The 24,106-nt window shown below is 38.6% G+C and overlaps 1 protein-coding gene across 4 annotated transcripts in view; it reads right to left on the bottom strand.

Annotated features, from left to right (window-relative positions):
• KIF1B (kinesin family member 1B) overlaps nt 1-24,106 on the bottom strand; it is a 97,988-nt gene that overhangs the window by 31,402 nt on the left and 42,480 nt on the right. Inside the window, exons 16-25 of one of the 4 annotated variants that reach the window (XM_082329159.1) lie at nt 21,830-21,909; nt 20,326-20,432; nt 19,755-19,838; nt 17,986-18,166; nt 17,502-17,574; nt 4,849-4,942; nt 3,918-4,066; nt 3,164-3,342; nt 2,033-2,170; nt 1,031-1,279 (exon numbers count right to left, since the gene is read on the bottom strand). In XM_082329159.1, the coding sequence (XP_082185285.1) occupies nt 1,031-1,279; nt 2,033-2,170; nt 3,164-3,342; nt 3,918-4,066; nt 4,849-4,942; nt 17,502-17,574; nt 17,986-18,166; nt 19,755-19,838; nt 20,326-20,432; nt 21,830-21,909 (1,334 nt within the window). Of the gene's footprint in view, nt 1-1,030; nt 1,280-2,032; nt 2,171-3,163; nt 3,343-3,917; nt 4,067-4,848; nt 4,943-8,190; nt 13,300-17,501; nt 17,575-17,985; nt 18,167-19,754; nt 19,839-20,325; nt 20,433-21,829; nt 21,910-24,106 lie in introns of those variants that run through there. The other 3 variants (XM_082329160.1, XR_014230084.1, XM_082329161.1) reach the window with 3 other exon arrangements.

Here is a 24,106-nt window from a genome sequence, read left to right as displayed (position 1 = left end):
CTCCTCCCTTCCACCAGCCATGGAGTCACCTCCTCTTTTGTACAACGCCTGTGGTAACCACCTCCCTTACTTTTTAACAGGAAGATTGGCTTACAGAGCCATCAAATAAGCAAAAATGCGTAATCGGGGGAGTGGGAGCAAAAGAGAGGGGAGTAAAGTCACTAAATAAAATCTTTCTGTTTCCTGTCATGAGTAACGTGTTTGAGCAAGACTATCTGCAAAGAAACAGTGCGAAGTACTATATTTTTTTAATGCAACTTGCTGTCCTTAGGGTCTACACCACAGACTGAGGTCTGATAATGCCTTAATTGTATCTAGATTGACAAAATAGATAATACTCTAAAATACATTAAGCAAACTTGTTTCAGAAATTCAAGCACAGCGCACAGGGAAAGCACTGATAACCACCACCAGCTAATGAATTTTAATGATGATGACCTTTCGCTACGTAATACTTGCTACCAAGCCTCATGCAAAATCTAAGAAGCCAAATCATCTCAAAGAATATTCTCCTGATCCAGAAATGACCATTCTTCTTTCTCCTCATGCCATCTTTTCTCTTCAGACACAGAAGATGTTAGACGAGTTTTCAAAAAATGGATTTCTTAGATTGGACTTAAAAACTTTCCACCATACTCTGAGATTCTCTTCTACAGGAGAAGATTACATACTACAATACTATCTTGGTGATCTTGCAATGGCTAAACAGAGTATGCTATAAATAACGCTTAAAAACTGTACACAAGCAAAACCACATTCATTCTATGTCGTAATAGTTATCTAGAAATAGATTTATTCACATTGTCTCATCTAAGGGTTATTTTCTCAATTATTATTTCAGTCTTCATGGCCTCTGACACGGGAATTTAAAACTTCATGTTAAACTATGTTCATTCTCTGGCAATTCCAATTTATGTATATAGATATTTTGCCTGGCCTGACAGATATTCTGTGCAGCACAAGGCAAAGCCATTGCAGTCTACAGCAAGAGCTGGTCCCTTTTGGCCATTCTCACAGTAACCTCACCAACCTTCCCACTAAAATGAACCAAGGGGATCGGTCGTAAAACGGGTCGCGCCCATCATTGAAGAGGTCTGATCCCTCCTCAGTTCCAACGTCGGAGCCAGTATCATCCACAAAGGCCTCATCATCAAAGTCCTCCATCTCATCCTGCTGTTCATCAGCCAGTTCAGTGATGTCGGAGTCAGCCGTGGAGAAAGTGGGGGAGGGCGTGCGATCAGCAAGACGCTCATTCACGCAGCCATGGAATATGGGGGAGCTAGATATCAGTTAACGGAATACCAATTAACAGTGTGAGGGGAAAGAAGAACGCTTCATTTAACATCCGTCTGTTGCCATCAGCACAGAGACCACCTGAACAACAAGCAAAGGCTTCAAACCATCTGGACTGCAATGAAACGTAAGGGAAGTGATTGCTAACAAAGTCAGGAAAAAAAGCATCCTTGAACTGAGCAGAAAGCAAATGAAAAATGAATATAAGCATGGCTGAACATACAGATATTGAGAGCACATCCATTTAACAGAGCTACAATTCTTATTTTCAACACGTAGTATTTTTGTAAATAAAAATACTGTAAAGGTGCAGCTGACATCAGGAAATATTAAAGAATCCCATCAGATATTAGGTATGTCCAAAGGGTATGACCAAACTATTTGAACCACATACGTAAGTAAGGCCCTGGGCCACTTTTCCCCTCAGTTTCCTTCATATTCTCACAGCTCTGCTCCAGTGACTTTAGATAGAACTTAGCTAGCTACCTTTTTTAGAAGTAAACTTATGACTTAAGGGTTCAGTCAAATCAGATTCTACAGGGTTACACCAGAACTGGCAACATTCTAAAGAGCATTTTCTGCTCTTCGCTACATTTTAAGTCTATCAGAAAGCCCTGAAAGACAACACACACAACTAACACTAGTGGCCATACAGTTTATAACCACATTTGAAGTCAAAGTTCATCCAGAACTGACAAGCGTTACCAGTGTACTGGCAGTTGAGATGATCCTCACATACCTTCCAACCAGCTTGAACCAGTGAAATCGATCGTAAAAGGGGTCACTGCCTGTCATTGTGCTTTCACTCTCATCCTGTGTAGTAGATGCCATTTCCCCGGCTCTGTCATACATATCGCGCATCAGGTCCAACCTCTGCCTGCAGAGAAGAAAGCAGGATTAAAAAATTAATAGAAAGTGAATAAAAAAGCAGAGAACACGAAGTGGGGCACACCGACTTCACCTATACCAAATTACACATAGGAAAGGGAGAATAAAGAAGAGAGGAGTCTGTACCACTAAGTTCGGTACTGCACTAGTTCTCTGACATGTTAAGGATTCTAGGAAAAGCCCACAAACCACGAGGCAAGGTAACTGCAGAAGTTTAAGTAAATCTCGGATTTCATTCAAACTTCTAAATATTCTTCTTTCACATCTAATTTTGGCATATTTTTTGCTTCCTTTTTTGCACCAGACAATGTTGCTGAGTAATTTAGGCAGTTTTTTTGCATTCCGCTCCAGAAATGTTGGCATTTTGATTCAAAAGTGAACTGATTCTATTAGAGACTTATATTTATTTATTTTATTGATGAAAACAAGTCTTTCACACTGCAAGATCCTTCATCTGTAAGTTATTAGTGGAAAAAAAGTTCTTCAGTCAGTATTTAGAGTGGGGAAAAGACAAATGTCTTTTGCCTATTTGCAAGAATATGACGCAGTAATTCAAATTACAGTCAGAATTTGTGTAGCTTCCATAGAATCTTCTTTATTTAAGCTTTTTAATATAAATTATGCCCTATACTACTAGGTTATATAAAAGCAGGTGGCAAGGACGCCTTTGCAGTGAAAGGAACATGAAAAAAATTAATGCAGAGAGATGAGCTGTGATGAGCCTTTTTAGATTTAAAAAATAAAATCTAACTTCAAGTTACAAAAATTAAATGTGGAGGTGATGTAAGATGCTGGAGAACAAATGCACTTGTTTAAAGAATCTAGAAAGCTGGTATTTAAAACATACCACACTGTCTAGAAAGTTGGCATTTGGGAGGACACAGAGAAAAACAAGTACAACACAGAATGAACAGCAAGGGGTGAAATTTTTGTTAAGCTCCTTGGATATAAAGAAGTTTGTTCTCCAGTAATATTTACATACTTGAGTTTTTCTAAGGACCAGTAATGTGTTGCTCCATTCTTCAGATCCTGGACTTCCACAGCTACTACTGTACGGGGGAAAGGCCTGTTGTCCCGGGTCTTCTCCAACTCAGTGGGCAAAAGCTCTGGTGGCAGTGGTGAGTAGAGGGTGTCTGTCAGCAGGACAAACTGAAACTGCACCTGAATGGAAAAAGAAAAATAACTTCGGTTCTGAGAAGTCAGATATCAGCATTACAAAGGGAACAGAGACCTAACCTAAGGCAACACATGAAGTCAGTTTGACTTTCATTTCTGTGAAGAGATTCAGGGGTTTTTTATGTCTTTTTTTTTTTGCCTCAAAATGGCATAAAACATTTTTCAGCTGAGTACACATATCTTGCCTTTTTCGTCACAGCCAGCAGAGGTCTCGAAAACTATAGACTTAGCGCATCCTGCAGCAGCCACTTCTCTTGGAAAGATGAATAACCACATGAAGTTAAAAGCAAAAAGGAAAAGACGAGGCCCTGGGGAGATGTGCATGTACATGTGTTTATGATATTGACAGGAACGGCATAAGGGAAATGAAGAAGAGGAGAATATATCAGCTAGATTTGCATGGGATGTTCATTCAGCCAGAAGTCTGAATCAAAGACTCACAATTTTCTGAACCCTTTTAAAGCCCAAACTAATAAGCAAGAGACATATAACTTTAAAGACTACAAGTAACTCTGAGTGTTTGAAGCAGGATTATGCAGCCAAAACTGTTAAGTCCCTACCTTTTTCTTTAACTCTACGCTGATTGCATTGGCTTCTTTCAGATACACTGCATTTCCCCAGAGTTGGTCCCTCAGTGAAGTGAACTGGTGAAATTTCCACTTCCTGAAAGCCCATTGTGCAAGTTCATACTCATGGCGTGTCCAGGGCACTAGGATGAGCAAAGAAACAGAGAAATAAAACGCTGTGGCTTCTTATCTAAACCATCACATGCAGTATCTAATACTACTGCTGGCTGTGTCATCAAGTTCTCAACATCTTTTCTGGAAGGAAAAAAGAGAAAACAAAAACCTGCATTTTTATTATTCAGTGAGGACAAATCGGATTCAAATTTCCTCACCACTAGCATTGCAGATATAATGATCAAGTAAGGAGATCTGGAACAGAGAAAACAAAATAAATTCTACTCCTATTATTTTAAATTAGTTAACAATTATTAAAGCCAAATGCTGAAATAGTGGAATGAAAACAAGTATTATGGGAATAATAACTCTATCTACTGTCCAGAAATGGAGTTATACAGACATGTCACAGCATGAATTCTAAGAATTCCTACCAAGGAGAAAAAAGAAACTTCAAAATCAAAATAAGGAAACAAAGGCAACAGTATTATTTTGGTTTAAGACATTTGAACTCTGTTAGTGCCAAGAAGAGACAGATTCTTTCAAATTCAAGACCACCAAATCACAGCTTGTGGTTAAACTTATCTACTTTGTGCATCGATTGAATTTGGGGATGTATATCCACTATTTATGTGGAACTTGTTCTATGAATAGGTATTTTACACCTTTATGCTGTGAAGATTACAGATCAAGAAGTTACGAAGTGTTTCGCAGCTTTCCAAAGAGAGTTTTCTATCTATTGCAAGAGATATTACAGAAACTGTCCCTTTAGGCTTGGCTATATCCAAATTATTTTTAGCTTCAAACTCACCTTCTTCCTCTTCTTCTTCCTCCTCTGTTGTTTCAGCTGCCAGGGATCGTGTCTCGACCTGCCTCTGTAAGGCCTGCAGCTTACTCTCATAGTCCTGTGGGGAGAGAGGAGATACCGTGTAGGAGGACAGACAAAAGCAAGGAGAACAGTTAAGACAGACTAACACCTCAGATGGAGTGACAGACACAGAGAACAAATACATAAAGACATTTCCATTAATGCTCAGAGGTCACATACCAGCATCTATTGTTTTAATATAACCTGTCCTTGAAAAGAGAGAAGACAGAGGCCAATACATTTAAGATGGTAGTGTTGTTCTTTAAAATCATCAGATGCACATGCTCGTACTATCTGTAAGAAGGAACGGTTTAGGATTTTATTTTTGCTAAACACTGGTAAAAGGGGATTTTTTTGGAAATCTGCTTGCTGCTTTCAGGGAGGTAGGAAAGAAGAAATAGATAAAAGTACAGAAATAAATTTAAAAGGGGAAGATTATTCACCTTCATTTTCTCAAACAGAAGGATTAACAGCACCACTGATTTGTCTTTTGATACAAAAAAATTCATTTCACATTTGGGGGGGGTGGAGGGGAGACATTTGTTTTCAATTAGATTTTCCTCTCGGGATACAAGTATCACTCTCTCACATGTGTATTTAATATCAGAAGATGAAAAAAAATACCACTGCCCTGGCAAGTGGGCAGAGAAGTCTGTGCAGAGGTTTCCCCACAAGGAGCACTTCAACAACATCTTCTGGTGTAAGAGCATTTTCTTCCTGTTCAGCATAATCATGCCTTGAAACAAATGCTACTAAGACCTAATGACCCTTTTATTATTTGCTGGTAAAACAAATACAAATTCAAGATATTTAGAACAGACACAGTCACTGTGCTCCTGGTCTCAGAGCCTACCTCACTACTGCATTTTATTGTTTGAAGATAATCCTTTGGCATACATTACACAAATTAAACTGGCTTATCAAGATTTTTATGCAAGAGTTGCAACAACAATTCACTAAGAGTATTACAGAGTCCTTAAGGAGAATTCCTGAAGCCACTCATCTTGTATTCCAACCTTCTCTCTTCCACAGTTCCAAATCCTGAAATTCTTCTCCAATGCACTGTTTGCAGTAATGCATTCTTAAGGCTAACAGCTATAGAAGGAAAGCTTTACACTTTGCTCCCATCCTATTTAAGCATCCCACCTAAACAGCTACATTACTTTGTTTTCATACAGCAAGTACAGTACTTAACACTGCCACAATGTGATTGCGTCAAATTTAACACAAGTTCAGTCAGACAGACCTTTAGACAGTATTTGGAAAGGAGATAAACCTGAAGTATGTTCCTTTAAGTTTATAAGCAATATTTCTTGGAGGTAGCGCTAAAAAACTGTAGCTGTGCTCTTAAAGTGCAGTATTTTCAATACCATGAATTCAATACCCATGACCTTTAGGGAGAGAAAACTGAATTATTAAAGATATATGGCCTTTGTACGAGGGCTGCGTTTTAATTTTCTGATTTCTTCTTGAAATTTTATTTGGCTAAAATGCTCCTTCTTCTTCATTTGTGTCTGCTCCATTCACTCTAAGACGGCTACATACTTACAGTGTAAGTAAACCTTAGCCCAGCAGCAAAAGAACTACAGACAAACCAAACATATATCCTTTCATTTGACATTCCTTCTGAAATTCTTAATGATTCACCAAAAAACTATTCTAGACTCAATGAGGAGTTTCAGACTTATCTATAGTTCTGAAATAGCCAGAGTACTCTTACAAATTCGTTAACATAAAGGCGCTCTCTCTGATCTTCCCCCCCATCCACATAGATAATGCTGTTACATTTGAAACCAAGATAAAACAGGTCAGATGTGAAGCGACAGAAACAAGCTTCTCTTACTTGCAAGGAAGGGCAAAATAATTTATTTTCCTGTAGTCTGAAGTAGAGGATCTGAGGGTGTCATTTTGAGTGGCTAGGTTGTAGAAATGAAAAGCTCTTCAAATAGTGCTTAAGTAGAATCTTTGATCAGATTCTTTTGGAGAAACTGAAAAGCTGCAGAAGGAATGGTCAAAAATGAGGAGCATTCTACTGTGAAAATTCTACTTCCAGCATGAAAAACCCAGGGACGTTGAATTAATTCACAGACAAAGACCTGCTTCTTGTCTTCTCTATTTTCAGACCTGTGAGCCAAGTAAGTGTATCTTCTGTGCATTTAAATACCTAGATAAATAAATGCTTAATACAAGCAGACACTTTTTATTGACTCCACACTAACAAACATTACTCTTAAAACTAAGCGAAAGAATTGAAGTTTGTTTCCCCATAATGAAAAAAAGAAATAGGTACCATTTCCCTAAGCAGAAAAACAGGACTAAGATTGCCTCCTGGCACTTGATACTATGGTAGTGTTTAAAAATAATTGGGACTGAGCAACAGATGAAGTATGAATTCCAGGTTGGTTCACACAGAAGGTGCACCGACTGCACTGTAAAAGGGTCGGCTTGCTCTCCTGAGAGACTGGTCAGCTCTGCAGGTAAACATTTCCAGATCTGATTAGTGATAATACACACATAATAGTACTGATGTAAAGGTGCCTCAACTGCTAGAAAAGAAAAAACCTGTATTTAGAAGCTGCCCTGAAGGTCCATGCCCTAGACTCCCTGGAACCCAATGCATATTGTTGTACAGCTTCAAACTAGTTGATACCATTAGCTCCAGGAATGTGGAGAAAGGGAATACAAAGTTTATTTTGCCCAGGGGCATGGAAATACCGAAAGCCACAACAATCACAGATTTTCGGGGGGACGGGGAGGGGGCAATCATAGCTAGGTCAAGCTTTTTAAGACCAGACTGGACCAGCTTTTTAAGCAGAACACTACCATAACAACTTAGATTCTTTGGATCTACATGATGTCTGCAAAGGCATTTTGTGTGTGCGATTCCCTCCTGTATTTGAGGTATACAAAGAAGTCAGTTTCTTTAGTCTTCAGTGAGCAAACAGAGAACTGCCAGCTCTGTATTTTCTTCCAGAATTTAGATAAACAGCACACAAGATGGTACAATGGGACAGCACTGAAGAGGACTATGGCTTGTATCCCCTTGCGCTATAAAAAGCCTTTTTTTTTTTTAAATAAGCTATGTGACAGTAAACACAAATCTGCATAGGCTGCTAGTCACATAACAGCAGAAAAATCAGGGTGGACGGACTTACAAGAATCAGACTGAGGAACAATTAAGAGAAACCTTTTTAACTCTGCTAGAACAATACCAACCCCAAGACAAAAAAATAAAATCAGGACAAGCCTGCAATCAAGTTTCATTTCCATTTCACTGAGACAAGTCTGACACTTACAAGAGTATTTCATAGTTTATTGAAAGAGCACTTGTTACAATACAAACCAGTTCTGCTTCTCACAAGGCAGATGCTTGCTCTTAAGACAATCCAAAACTTGTTTTTTCTTAAACAATGGACAGATCTGAAAATCCCATTTAATTCAAAGGCAGCTCACTGCTTGCTTTACAGTACAAATGGGTACACAGCATAGATTTCTCATGTGGCAGCTCCTGAAGTGGTTCAATGGGAAGTATCCAAGTCAAATTTCAACATATAAAGGATAAAGAACAGATTTCAACATATAAAGGACAAACAGCGAGGGAGATATTGAAACTATGCTGAATGTACTGATACAAATAGCATCCTCTAATTTGACAGATCCCTAAATTCAGATTGCTTGAGAGAGGATGTTGAAGTCCATCAGAGGAGCGTTAGTGGCATGCATTTCCCCCCACCCCCCAAATCCACGTGTCCCTGGTGAAATCACCACTAAGGCACAGGTGGATACAAGCCAGCTGTCAAAGCACACAGCACATCAGCACGTAGCAATGGCAATTAAGCTGACTAAAACAGCACTCCCATCGTGGATGCCACACTGCCATTAACCTGAAAGCCTTTTCACACAGTCTTCTATGGAAGCAGCTGTATTACTGTTCATTAGCTCCATTAATAGAGAATTTGGAGTGAGAGGTGTGCGTATTTCTGAACAGCGGAAGGAGATCCACAAGTTCTCACGCTGCTTCCCTTATCAGATGAGGCACTGCACTGTAATTAATACTCTATTCTTAAAGTGGGCAATTATTTTTATAGGACTTTTTTTTTTGTCAAGTTTAATTTCTGTAATTTCAGGAAAAAAGCTGCTTCCTCTGAGCAGACTGGGCTCCATTTTGACATTGACTATCCTTTTTCTTTTTTGTCAAATCATATAACAACAGAATAAGCAGGGTTGTTTTTCTAGTGCTGCACTAAAACAGCAGGGTAAGGCAGCCTGACGATGACCTATTGCTTATCTTGTTATGGTCACCACCACCCAGGCATTTGCAGATACTTCTCAGATTTTTAAGCTGAAATAACTTGGCAAAAACTTTTTAGTGTCTAGCATTAAAATATCAAGTAGCAGGAGTTTTTAAATCTCATGTCAGTACATGTAGTTGCATGGACTTCAAAATTACTCCATGTTCAATCATGTGGCAATTTCACATAGGCAGCCACAATCCTCAACAAAACTGGGACACAAAATTGGTTTGGTCTTTTCTTACCACCTATCCCATGCAGACTAACTCTGGCTCACGTATTCCTACAGAATTCAGAGGATTTTCCTGACCATACGTTTTTAAGAGAGTCCATGCCTTTTTGAGGATATAAAAGAACTCATTACTCTTGACATGCACAAAAACAAAGTGCAATGCACTACTAAAACAGGATTCTAAAATAAAGGCAACAGCAAAAGATTATTTGCAGCCCAAAAATCATTTTGCAATTCTGACTCAAGCTCAAAGAAAGTATTGCTCATCTACAAGGCATCTTTTCTTTAAGAAGCAAGACATTTTTGGACATGATGCTTTATTTCCTTCATTCAGGTAGGCCAAAGCATGAGACAAACGCAAGTTAGAAAGCCATATTTGGACACAAAATTAAACCTGCCGTAAAAAAATATGTCCCGAGTGATGGGACCAGCTGATTCTTTTAGGACAGTCAGAGGGCTGACTTTGTATCTCCTGCATCAGAGGGCCAGTATCCTATCAGTAACACGTGTGCAGAGACTTAAGAGTTGACACTTGATTAATCGATACATAAACGGTGCATGGCTGCCACCTACCATGTGTTGCAAGCAGCACCTACCCCATGCACAGCTGGGGGGGGAAGTAGGACAGCAAACAAAAATAAGATGGAAAGTAAACTTGAGGCACTTCCTACTCATCTACAGCTATGCTGAAACACGCAAAAGTAACAATTACCAGCAGGGCTTATATTTATCAAAAAATAAGCAACCTCAAGTAAATTAAGGATATTTGTGCAAAACGGCACGTATCATTTAACTGTACAGATACACTGCAAAGTGGACCTATCTTACCAAATGTGGTATAGTAGCCAATTTTGTTTTTAAAATTGCGTTCAAGTCAAATTTAAAAGCAAAATAAGTCCTCAAAGCTTTAGAATGGCTTAAACTTAAGGCCACAGACTTTTAGAAGTAAGCGCAATTTTGTTTTGTGCTTCAAGAAACTCGGAAAGAAGAAAGCGTATAATTAAAATTGGGACTCTCCAATTGAGATAAAGCCCCAAGCTCATAAAGCCTATTCCTTACTTAATAGTTTTTCTGTAATTTGCTTGAAACAATCTGAAGTAGGGATTGCAAGCATTTGTTTTATGGCACATCACCTGCAAGTATAGACCCCCTCAGATCAAAATAGACATTAAAAATTTTAAACTTGCATTTTGAGGGTGGGGAGAAGGAAAAGGAATCTTAATTTTCTCCTCAAAATGACTTTCTCCTTTATTAAACAAGTCTTGAAACAGGGGTTTAATCCAAGACCAGAGGCACTAACATGAGGTATCACATTAAGATGAAACAGTTCAATTCTCCTATCTTTGAGGAGAATTCAGCCAATTCAAAGTAGTGATCTATAAATCTTCATAGGAATAACTATTTCAAGAACATCTCCCAGACTTATGCCCGAGAAAGCTGAAAACATAAAAAGAATTAGCTTTTTGAGACTTCTTCCTGCACCAGAGCGTCAAAAAACCCTAGTTCCTTTCCACAATCTCTGTATAACAATTAAAAACTATTATATTTAGAGATACAATGGGAATTAGAAAAAGCTTATTTCCAAAGTATTGCTTCAGCAATATATATATATTCTGACATAAAATTCCATTCAGGCAGGTTTAACTGTCACAGCAATTTCATACCAATAACTATGAACTTAAGCAGAAGGAGAAAAGACGTCTCCTACTCAGGGAGTAGGACTGTTGTGACCCAATAGCTCTTCTTAATTTCTCTGTAAAAAAGCCACATATCTTGTCAGCCGACAACTTTTGGTTTATAGATTATTATTGTTATTAAGAATTTGAGTTAAGAGTGGAAAATATTTTTCTGAAGAGCCAGATCAATTTAAAAACAGATGGTCAGTTTCCTTATTGTAAGAAAAAGGTCACAAGAAACATTCAATGCTATAAACTAAATTCCTCTTTTGATTGTCTACATAAAACACAGGAGGAAGGCAGCACTTTGTAAGTTCCAGACAATATTTTCAGCATTAGAAAAATACTCCAAGACACACACACAAAAAAAAAAACCTGGTAAATGAGCTAGCAGGGAAGTTCTCCCCTCCACATCCCTCCGTCCAAGTCTTCTAGTCTATGAAAAAAGTTCTTACAATGTTTCAGAACATTCTTCCAATCAATGTTGTTAAAACTGCAACAAAAGTCACATGCAAACTGAATGGGCTGAAGGGCCAGTACCTTGTGTTTGTATGTCGAATTACTCAAGTTCTACCTGGCCAAACAAAACCCAAAACATAAGCAAAGCCAATCCTGGCTGTTTCTTAATGATAAGCCAGAATTGCCTCTGCTTCCCTCCTCCCCCAGACTACTCTTGGCCAACTAATCATACTGTGGTTTCTCTGCCCGTTTTGAGGTTAGGTGCTGAGAATTGGCGCCTCATCCGTGGGGGCGTCACAAACTGGTTATAGTGGTTAAGCCGGTCAGTCTGTTTTGGGTGGAAGTTAGCTGTATTGCCTTCTGCACTGCCTCCATTGTTGTGATTGCAGTAAGGCTGTCGGTGCTGGTGGATGTGGCGTTTTTGCTGGAAAGTCTGCAGGTCTGGATTCTGCTGCCCACTGTACGAGTGCAATGATTCAGATGAGCCCGATGTCTGGCGCCGCAAGCTTTTTTGAGAGCCGTTATTAAGAGAATTGCTCCTCCAGCGCAACTGAGGTGATGGCTGCTGCTGACTGCTAGGCTGCGACTGAGTGTTTAACTGCTGCCTGTTAATTTGGATATTATCTTGATTCCTCTGGGGGCCATAAAGATTCCACAGCTGCTGAGGTTCTTTAGAAGCAGCTCTACTTTCTTTTTCTTTGTTTTCATCTTTGTTCTTATCATCTTCTTTTGGAATTCTAACCTCTATAACTTCATCCTCTGTGATAATTATGTGTGTGCCTGGACTCCACGAGTTCCTATGTTTGGGATTGCTTTTGAAAGGAAAGCGGGGCTTGCGATTTTCAGGCGGAATAAATCGGTGAGGCATATTTTGTCGACGAAGCTGTTTTGCTATTTCCTGCTGCTGCAGATTTTTAAATCGAATCTGTTCTTGCCTCATCCAACGTAATCGCCCACGTCTGAAAGCTGGATCACCTGCCATTAACTGAGAAACACGCTCCTCTTTAGCAAGATCATCATTCTCGCTCCTTTTCAAGTCATCCGCGGGTTTCTTATCCACATCCACCGCACTGGCAGAGTTTGGAGACTTAGCGTTAGCTACGGTTGACTGAGATTTCTCTGGAGACCCTATCAGAGGTAAAACCTTCTCCATTTTTAGCATCTTATTTCTAAGAACTTTTATCTCTTCATCCTTCATGTTGTTCTGCTTCTTCACTTCTTGCAAAATATCTTCCAATTTGTCTATATGCACCTTAAGGTCATCCACATCAGTTACTCCTTTACCGTTGGCCATAATGTCTTCGATTTTCTCATCTCCAACTCCTACTGTATCCCAGACATCACGAGCAACAGCTCGCCATGATTCACGCTCATTTGGATCTTTTTTCCCATACATGGCACAAAGCTCTTTCATTTTAACAATGGCCAGAGCCTCAATCTCCTGCCTAGTGTGCCTGAAGTCATTGAGCGCTACCTCATAGCATATCTCTTTCACAGCCTGAATCTTTAAGTCTGAGATGGTAACCCATTTGGAGTCTTTGCTAAGGCGTCGGCGTTGGGGTATCTGGTACATTTTAATAGGCTCTCGTTTCTTCCCACTGCTGGGGAGGCCACACTTTTTTACAATGGTTTGGAGCTTGCTGGGGGGCAGCTTCTCTCTCAGGGAAGTGATCAGTCTCCAACTCTCCTCACACGATCTCTTGTCCGAATCATCCCCACTATCAGAGTCTGCATCCTTTGGAAAAACAAAAATCAAGAAGTGGCCCCAAAATAACCAAAATTAAAATTGTAAGAAAATGGAAAAGCTAAACAAGAAGTAGCAGGCAAAGAAAACTAAATCAAAAATCAAAATAGAACAAGTGATAAGGAAGTCCCTGAAGACTGAGTGTTAGAACATTAAAATGTATCTTCAAGAGTCATGGACTGTCAAAATTGGAGCTCTTCACTAAATTAAGATTAACATTATATTTAAAAGTCTTGTCATCTCAACATAGCAGATAATCTAAACTCTTCCCTCCCAGTCCCTTCCAAAATCTTTAAATAGATCAACTAAAACCAAGTTCCTGATTAAAAAAAGCTAAAAAACAAGTGTAAACTGCACTTCACACATGCTACAAAGACATGCAAATCCCCGCCACACACATTTGCCTTGGTGACTGCTGTTGCTTCTTTCAGCAAATCCTCCCCAGGTAGGTGAACACAACAGCCATCATAGAAGATGTCATGAGCAGCCAGAGTAAGTCGGGTTAACACTGGTTAGTAACGTTGCACGTGGTTGCAGGGATGCTCAAGTTTAGAATCCACTTCACTACAACAGCAGCCAGAGAAGTGTTAGACGATAAGAAAAAATGAAACAGAAGCAGCCGAAAGGTTCAATGTTAAAAGGACTGTAAGTGCCACTATGACAGGTGAAGACAGTGGTTCATTCTCCAAGACTTGCTACAAGCTAAAAGGATATCCAGAATCAGAGTTTCAAAGGTGGGTTGTGACTTGTTTGGGTTTTTTCCCCCATTTGTCACCTTGTTGCTTAAAGAAAAAAAAACCATTAATGTTCTTGTCTGTCCGAAGAAAGAGTTTCAGAAGAATGTAGCAGTAATGACTTTTTTTTTTTTTTTTAATTGTTTTAATATGAATTCTCTATTTGATATCCTTGATTTGTCCTCTTCTCAAACCCTAGAGCCTGGAGCTTCCACACACTTGCTAAGAGTTATGCATGTTTTGCTTCTTCGTTACAAGTTTTCCACCTTTTGCCAAATGATTTTTAATGAGCAGTGCTTCAGGTTTCCATAAGCTAGGAATGTCTGTTCAGGTATACTGCCACCAGAAGTTACAGATATCCATTATTGCTTACTGCAACCAGGAATTAAAATCAGACTACTTTTCTTTAAAGGATTATTAATTTAAGACATCTCTTTAACAAACAAAAAGTCCTATGTATTATTATGATCCAAACATTGTCAATAAAACACAGCAGTCGGTCTCTAATGAACCTCTATCTAATGTCCCTATTTTTCACATAGAGAATTATAATACATGAGAAATCAGGAACAATAACAGCCAGTTATTCTAAAACCAAAGGAAACCCAGGTCATTGACTCAGAACCACAGGTTCCTAGACTTAAGACTTCGGGTAGAAGACCACGAAGAATGGGGAATACAATATAATTTGTTTTGGGAATGATGAAAGGGAGTAGAAGAAATACTGTTCTGCCCTATGGTCAAGCTCCATAGCCTAAGATTCACATTATTTGAGCTTTTTGTGACCTTATGTATTTTTAAATATTTAAGAATAGTACTAGAGAACCAACTTCTCCTACTTTAGGCCAAAATATAAGCAAAACACTGGTTTAGAAACAGAACATAAACTCTTTGTGAGTTTACAGCCAACAAAATTTGTGGCCTAAGGAAATAGCGTCTAACAAACTGCATATTGCAGTGAAAACAAAAGGTGCCCTGGAGGAAGATGCTGTACAATCTACACATTCAAGGTTACGTCCAGAAAGGCAAAACACAAACTACTCAAACATTAAGAATAAGCCTGTGGAACTTGTGACTTACGGTTACAAAATTACCATATTACTACTTATGGGTAAAGCATGCCTTGTGTATAAAAAGGGTGATTCAGAGACACGATGTGGTCATTGTCCTGGGTGCACTCAGTGGTTAACCACACCAATTAATATAGGTATACATCCACATTCTAATAGTGAGGGGTCACTGCAAAGGCATTATGACCAAGAAAACCAGGAAGACAATTTTAGCTCTATTAAACACATCTTCACATTCAATTTGTAAAATGGAGAATGATTATTTATATTCCCTAGTAACACTAGCAAGGCAAATATCTATTAGTTGTAAATTCTGGGGGACAAGAGCTATTATTTACCTTTTTTGTATAGCACATCTAACAAATAAATACCCAAATTGGTTGGAATCTCAGCACAAAACCAAAACAATCTGGTAAACATGATTAGCCAGCTTCTTATATCCAAGATTATACCCCAATTTAGAACAAGAATATTTATATTTCAATATCAATCTTACATAGCAGTAAGTTAGAGAACCTGATATTGCAGCTAGATATTGCAGCAATGTAAATACTTTTAAGGTACACAAGCTGAAATGCATTCCCAGATTTCCCAGTCATTATTCAGCTACTGTTGTATGAATGCATTAATCCTGCCCATTTCAGACTCTGCATACAGTGACACAGAAATGAGATGTGTCAAGAAGTTTTGCTGTCATCTGAAATATTCTTATTAAGCATTGTGATAAGCAGGGTACTGCTTAACAGACCAATGATCTCATTTGATATGATCCCTTACAACTAGGAAAAGTGTCCTTCAGGGATTACATTGCTAATGCACATAGGATAGTCTTCCACCTTTGTCCACTAATTGAAATCAGCAAAGTCAAAACAAGCTTAAAGAAATCAGCAACTTTATTACAGTATTAAACAACCCACTATCTAAAGAACCTTCCCTTAATCTTAAGTATACAGGGAAACAAATTCCCTTCACAACACTTTTATAAATGCAGCCTTATTTGAAGCAGCTCCCCAGACAGCCAATTCCCACATCTTTAATTCATACAATAGCTTAGCTTACGCCTGTCAGCTAAAATTTAAGGGAGGGAATTCCATTAATTGCATCTCCTTTGACACATAGCCAAAACTTACTCGATACTCAAACTATTTTTCTTTTCACATTGAACTGATTTTTGCTGTACTACTTTCAGCTACACAAATTTTAACTATAAAATTGCAGAGATAGAACATTACATTAGTCACATCTTAACTTTCTTTCTGAACTACGTCTTGCTTTGGTTCAAAGTCTGTAACCACTCCTCTCCATCCAAGAAATTAGTCCCTTGTGATGAGAGATGCAGAAGTCTAAGTATATAATATAAATAAAAAAATGATGTAGCTTCTACCTGTGGAAGCCACAATACTCTGCTCCCTTCTGCTTTTGCGAGAAGGGGAAGAGTTTTACAGTTTAAAACCCAGCATGCATTTAATCCACAGTTTTCAGTGGTCTCAAACTAATCCTACAAATAAATGAATCATGATTTTGAAATTTTTAATAGAATTCAGGGACAACTACATTTGCGTTCTGGCTAAAAGACAGCCCAATGTAGTTAAAGCAGAATCAGGAGACTCCGGTTTCTTAAGGAAATCTAGATTTCATTTCTGGGCTTGGTCTTGTTTTTAAAACTCACAGGGTGCTTGAAGCCTGCATGCATTTCTATTTGTAATGCACTTCAGAAGATATCTGTTGTGAGAAGACTGAAGTCTTCCTATATCAGACTTATTTTATCACACTTCCTATTTAAGAAATAGGTGGAATGGTGGAATTCCAATTGTTCTGAATGAGTTAGCATTCCCTTTGCACACTGCTCCCTAGTCATAACCCCACCATCGGCATGTGTACCATTAAGACCCTTACAAGGAACTCCATGCAGGGGGAGGGAGAAGGGTTAAAACATGCACAATGCAGCAACATTTTCAGACATCATTCAAAAAACCCTAAGCGTATCAATGTTCCAGGAATCTCTTTGGCAGCACAAAATTAGTATGTTCTGGTGATCCAAGACAAAAATAAAGGCAAACATCCCAAGAAGTAGCTGTTTAGACTACGGAAAAGGAACTTCAAAAAACACAGAGCATAGAAATGCCCTTCTTTCAGGTTAAGTTGCAAGAAATCCAACCTGTCCCAACAAGAACTGATTAAAGCCACTTCATTGTCAATTACAATCTCTGAATTAACATGAAGGAGCTCACTCACACTGACAATAATTCACTGTAGACAAAGTATTTGAAAGCAAAGGGAGAACTGCATTGTGCAGACAACCCAAGCAGGTTTCCTAAACTTTCAGATAAGCAAGGACAGGAATTACTGTTTGCCAAAGGTATAGTTAATCTGAAGCAAGGACACATACCAGCCTTTGCTGCTCCAACAAGAGATCAGCTTCCTCCTTCTCCTTCTTATACAAAATCTCCATTTCTTGTAATCTGAAGATGAACAAAAGAAGAGAAGCAGCCAAAGATGTCATTATTTTCATGTTGGTGTTACTCTACACACACAGCCCACTGAATTACAGTGGCAAGAGTAAAAGTCATTCCACTTAAAAGGAACTCTTATTAGTCTATTATAGTACTATAGAAGTGAAACTTCCTGTAAGTTGTAGTTCAGTCCTTCACCAAAGGTCTCTGGGGTTAGTGGCAGGTGCTTACCTGTGATTTTTGAAGGAGCTAGAGCACCAAAACACTTAAGTAAATTAGCGAGGAAGCTTTCTGAACTTTCACATAGGGAGCAGAGATGGTATGTGGCAGAGCCTAGCTTTAGGTTTTGCATGGACACCACCCAAATAACCTACAGCTGATGACCCCTCATTTCAGGTAGAAATTGAGTAATTTTGTTACCTTTTCTCCATCTCCTGCTTCATGTCAATGCCCTGCTTCTCCAGAAGCTCCCTCTGAGCAAATGTCCAGTCAACTGGCTCAGAGGGAGTCTCAGCTGACGGTGTTTTCTCTCTTTCTGCTCGTGCTTGCTCTGGATGGTTGAATCTGAAGACATGATTTTTACCCATGATGATACGATTTCCTAAAAAAAGGAAGAGAAGTTAACTCTTTCAGGTAAGGATTCCAAAACCACTGAAAAACATCACTGAATGACTCATCCCATGCTGTCACCCAACAGGACAAATAAGATTACCCTATGAAGATTTCTGTATATATTCAAGTCATCTAGGTGACAAGAAAAAAAAAAAAAAAAAAAAGCCTGGTTTGCACAGAAGCAGTGCTCATAGAGGACGACATCATCCTCAGGGGCCCAATCTAATATGCCAGCAGAGTTTATCAAAAATTAAATGACAAACTTGGAGATTGACCAACAGTTGCAGTAAATAAAACACGTCACTAAATCCCATTCCTCTACTCCAGTGACAGTGCCAAAACATGGGCAAAAGCCGCTTCAGCAGAATTTTCAGCTTGGAAAAGCCTAACTTCAAACACTGGATTGCATGCTGCTTACTTTTCTTTAAAATGTGGCTTATATGTATTGATTTTATTGGAGTTCTAATCAGTGGGATTTATGGAAGGATTTTACAGCTTTTTTTACACGAATGTCAAAAGAGCTGAAGAAATCTAATATTGTCAAGTCGTTCAGCTAAATCCTAGAGATATCAGATATCCACAAAGCCCGAGACATGTGCTTGACGGAAGACAGTAAAACTGTCCAGAGAGCATATTAATGTAGTTAAAATTTTAAAAAGGCATTCTAGTAAATAGGCCTCCAAAGTAACGAAATTGTCCTTATCAATATATTACTAAAATGCAGGCTCTTAAAGATGTCAGAGACCATGTCTATATTCTTCTAGTAACTCAATTATCTAGATGCAGAAGAAAAGGAAAAATACCTACTGTTTTTAAAAAGAAAGTAATTACTAAACGATAAAGTCCTGGTATTCAATATGAGCCATATGCAGGCACAGAACAGTAAAAACTGTTCTTCATTGTCCAGACTTATGCTGAAGTCAGTACACTTGGTTCCATGAAAATACTCACTTATAACTCGGTGCACATAATTCTGAGGTGGGGTTTTTTCTGTTTTTGTTTTTTTACCAGTGGAAAAACGGGGGAGGGACACAGAAAGCATCATAGCTTGAAAGAGATAGGTTAAAATCCATAATTTAGGGAACTCATTCCCTCCTCTCTAATTCTTCTCCCACATGCCTTTCTAAAGGAATGTAGGGGACTGAGTGGGAAATCTAATGAGAGCAAAGAGAAGCTCTTGTACTCCTGCAGAGGGTCATATCTTAGCTTTGCCAGGAAACCGGGAATTTTCCATCAGCAACTGGCAGTCTGTCTGCTCTGTCTCACTGAGACTGCCAAGGGCAATAGGCTTGGGCAAGAATGTATTTGAATAATATCAGTGTAAGCAGAAGGACAAGCAGGATGCTGCGTGGCAGTGAATATTTAAGGACACTTACAGCTAGTGCAGCAAAGAACGAAAGAAAACGAACTGCTGCCAAGAGAAGAATGGTACCAACTTCTGTTTAAAAGCTACACCCCAAAAGGGTAACACTGCTGTCTTCACAGCACCCAGCATTCTCTACATATGATGCAAGTGTCACACATGGACAATTCTTAGATGGAGAGTCTACAAAAAAATCTGTTCTAACAGTTCTTACCTGAGCGCAACTGCACGGGCTGTACAACCCTCTTGCCATTAACATAGGTTTCTGATCGTTCACAAGGCTCCAAGGTAACAATAACTATGAAGAAAACAATATCGACAAATGAGACTTTAGAGAGCGCTGTATAGAAACAGAAGTGTGCAAACCCTAGAGGCCTCTCATTTTCTGCCTATCTTCCTATTAACGTCATAAAAAAAAAAAAAGATACAAGTGAATCAATCCTTGATACCATGGCTGGTTAAAAAAAAGAAAGCCCCATGAGAAAATCAATACTACTGACATCTCCATATTGCAGTTGGAAATTATTATTATTTTTTTCTGTTTGAATTTTCATGTTTATAGTTAACCAAGATCAGAACTTAACTCTTCTACTGAGTGCAGCTTGCAATTTGAAGCTATTATCACTTAAACAAATTTTCCCCTAAGACTCAAGAAAACAGTGAGTCAAAGCTGATGGTTTTCCTGAGGTAAGAGAAACTTTCAAATACCAGTATTCCCTGGCCAACTATCAAGTGAGGAGTGAAAGATTCAGCAACACTTTGCTAGGAGAAGTCGGTTTTTTTACCTTCACCATTGTTGTTCCTCTCACTTCGAAAGATACAGTGTTCTTCTTTGATATGAGCCCCGCTCAATACAATGTCTTGCCTTCGCTCAGCATCAGCTTGGCCAACCCTGGGTCCAACAGAAGATATTTCAAGAGCAAATCAGACAGTTTCTACAACTCTGTGTAGGACAATACATCCCAGAAATATCCAGGAAAAAAAAGTCTAAACTATTAAGACTATCCTTCAAGTTTAAAAGGTTTGAACTAGTGCTTAGCTCTGAAAAAAAAAAAAAAAAAAAAAAAAAAAAAAAAAAAGAGAGAGAGAGAGAAGTTTTCTCTCTCTTAAAACATGTTATTTAAAGAGAGAATTGAAATGTTAAACACTTCTGGATTTAATGCGTTTCCTCCCCTCTTGTGTACCCCCTTCTCCCTTTAGCAAAGGAATGCAGAAGGAAAAAAAGAAAAAGCGACAGGAACTTCCAGTGGTCCATTTCAGCTGGCATATAGTGATCATCCCTCCCAATAATCACCATCTGCACTTTAACAAAGAAGCAAAAATGGCTCAGGAGACTCCAGCTGAATCCTTTGATGCCACAAGCAGTTTCATCCAGCTTCCAGACAGTGAGAGGCTGGCTGTATCCCTGGAGCATGAGGATTTCTGTCCATTCCGAACTCAAATACTTGAGCAATTCTAGATACGGACAACTTCATTTTCAATCCTAATGTTTATGAACTTCTTGCTCTACTTATTATTCCACACATTTCTGATGTCAGCTAGCTAGGCTCCAAACTTATAATGATTTCTTAAGCCCAAAGCTGTTCTCATCACTCTGTGCTAAATTCTCTACAAGTCTGATATTCTTTTCAGTAGGTCCAACGCATATTAGAGTAGTACCATACAACAGCACCTGTTTGGGTACTCTTCTCCATTTGTTCCCCAGGAATATACAAACTAAGCAACCAAACACGGCTTAGTGCTCCAAAGATAACAAAGCCTACCTATCTTCTTCCAGATGTCTTGACAACAAGCTTTGAAATAAAAGGTGTTTTAAATTCCAAATCTGGCAATTAAATTTCATCTCATATATGTGAATGCAGAATACATTAATTGTGCAGAGGCATGGATAACAGTTTATTTAAATAATAAAGTGAACGCTCGCCCATATTCTGGTTGCTTTTATCAAGTACTATGGTTTTCAATCCTCAGCCCATCAACATCCTCCATAAGTTTTATTACTTCTGTTTTCCTGTATCTTAAAAGAGATATCATGCTTTCTTTTACTGCCCAGGTGTAGTAACGAACTTCTTATAAAGCTGAGTGACTGAACACATTACTTTTAAAGCACAAAATCAACTTAAAAGAGAATGCATTTCTGTACTTTTTTCCACCTACAGCAATCTCATGCTTCATTTGTACCTGCAAGTTGAATAGCTCCAGGCACAATTATTATTTACGGTGTCTCCAGCATGGGGATTTAAGCAAGCAAAGAAGCAGACTTCAGAATGTATTAGCACCAAGCCTCACCTAGTAATACCATCTTTGATGTAGTAAAGCAGACATTCAGACATGAGTGGATCTTCATTAAGGTTTACAAGATGAGGAGTCTGAAAGAAAAAAAAAGAAAAGTTAATGAAGAACTGAAGACGTACTTTCAGGCTTCTTCCCACAGCTGTGGAGGATGTATATTACTCCAGCAGTTTTGCTATGTATACCGAGGTTATTCCATAATGCATTTTTTCAAATATAACCTCTTGCAGTACTGAAGAGCATCACGAAGTAACAGCAGAAATACAGCTTAGATTGCTTAGTTATCTGAAATATCAATCAATAGAGGGAATAAAGGCTTCAGCCAGGGGGGGAAAAAAAGATTCCTTGTGAAGTCTCCGTAAAGTTTGATAAGGGAAGTCCAACAGCAGAAAAGGTTTCTTCAGTAAAATTTTGAAATCCATGTGGAATCAACTTTGGCTTTTCTCGGGCAATACAGGTCAGGTGATCATTTGGCAAAGTCTGTTAATGTCAAAAGAAAATCTAAAACTACCAACGTTGTCTGATACAAACAGCTAAACAACTCTTCATCTAAAGTTCTTCTAAATTTAAATCCACTACAGGTACTAAACCAACCTTCTTTGGTGAAAAAACCCCATTGGAATCAGCAAACAAGTCACAAGGCCTTGGTGTGAAAATCTAGCCAGTGAGATAGCAGTAAGCACAAGCACAAAAGAAAAGGCAAAAATGGTTAAACAGAATTAAAGAATAAAGATGATAAAAGAGAAATAAAACTTTAATAAGCCACTTGTCCCTTTGCTACCCTCAAATAGAATAAATTTAGCAAAAGGAAATAAGTTTGGCTAAGATTCCTTGGGAACATTACTTCCATCAACTTATTCTAGCTGCAAAAAAGTTTACTCAAGAGAGATGTTAACAGCACCCAGTTTACAAAAGCTCAAAAATTACTGGATGTTCAGAATGAAATTTGTCTTTGAATGAAGAAGTCTGTTTGTCAGTTGCCCAATGGAAGACTTAACTATAAAGACAGAAAGGGGGAAAAAACAAGACACCTTTTTCACCCCTAAAAATATAGGGGGCACCTAAAACAACAGCCGAAGATGTCCCATGCTGTCATCACTATTCACTGCATTCAAATCAACATTTGGAGCTGTATAAAGCTCTTAAATCAAGAGAAAACTGGAGAGAAACCAAATCCCAGGCGCAGTCAACTGTTGTAACACCACTGTGACTTGTACCACTTGGGTACTTTGAAAATAATGCTGTACCCTATACATACATGTTTTAGCATCTGAGTTGATTTACTATGTTAAATCGAAGTCTGAACGTGTCTTTCACAGGCAACAGGGAGCTTTGTAAGAAATAAAGCTCAACAATTTGAAAGATGACGCTAGAAAAAAACAACTATTCACTCATTCCGAGATCTATTATTCATCCACAGACAGTTACGTCTTCAGCTTTCTCCTGTACAGCATTCCTCAAGCATGAGCTGAAGGATCTTCCCTGCTCCCATCTTTGACAACAGCACAAGCAATCAAACTTCCACAATCCATTTCAAGAAGTTTCTTGCCATTAAAGGCAAAACTGGTAGATACAGCAACGATTGCACAATATGACACCTTTTAATTCATGAAGTGGGTAAAATTTACCTTACAGAGTTCAATTTACAGCTCACCTGGTAAAAACACGGTGCTGCCTTAGTAGCATATGATTAGATACTGGTACCTCAGAAGTGTAAAGTCTTTATTAAAAAAAAAAAAAAAACAACTTCACATTTGCTATCTACATCTCCTAAATTTTCACAACAGCAGCCACAGTTACTAGAAGGAGAACTAATGAAACTGAAGTGCAAGGATAGCAAGAAACAGAAGCAGACAGGACTAGCTCAAGAGTTTTACTTCTCCTAATAAATCCTATATGGGTAAAAATAAATGCTATCTATTACCAAAGCAACTACTTAATCCAGATGGCATTTATACACAAACCTGATCGGCTGAAAATGCACCAAAAGAGTCATCAAAAAGAGCTGAGGGCCTCTGAGGGAAAATCTAAAAGGAGATGAGGATCCATAACGTAAGAGAAAGAAATGTAAAGAACACTCAATGAATTAGCGTCTTCACAAACCTTCGGCACTTTTGGAGTAGATACCAAAAGCAAACCAGAGTTCTACCTACTCCAAATGTAACAGTCTAACACTACTTTAAGCGAAGGATTAAACGTTTTAAGCAGTTCTGCTGTCCTATATTTCTGTAGAATGCCTCTAGATAGGTCCTCGTTTAACCTTAGATCAAGTTT

The sequence above is a fragment of the Platalea leucorodia genome (genome assembly GCF_965183815.1).
Source record: "Platalea leucorodia genome assembly, chromosome: 17".
NCBI lineage: Eukaryota > Metazoa > Chordata > Aves > Pelecaniformes > Threskiornithidae > Platalea > Platalea leucorodia.
The sequence above is the reverse complement of the archived record's forward strand: the minus strand, read 5'-3'. Positions and strand labels throughout refer to the sequence as shown.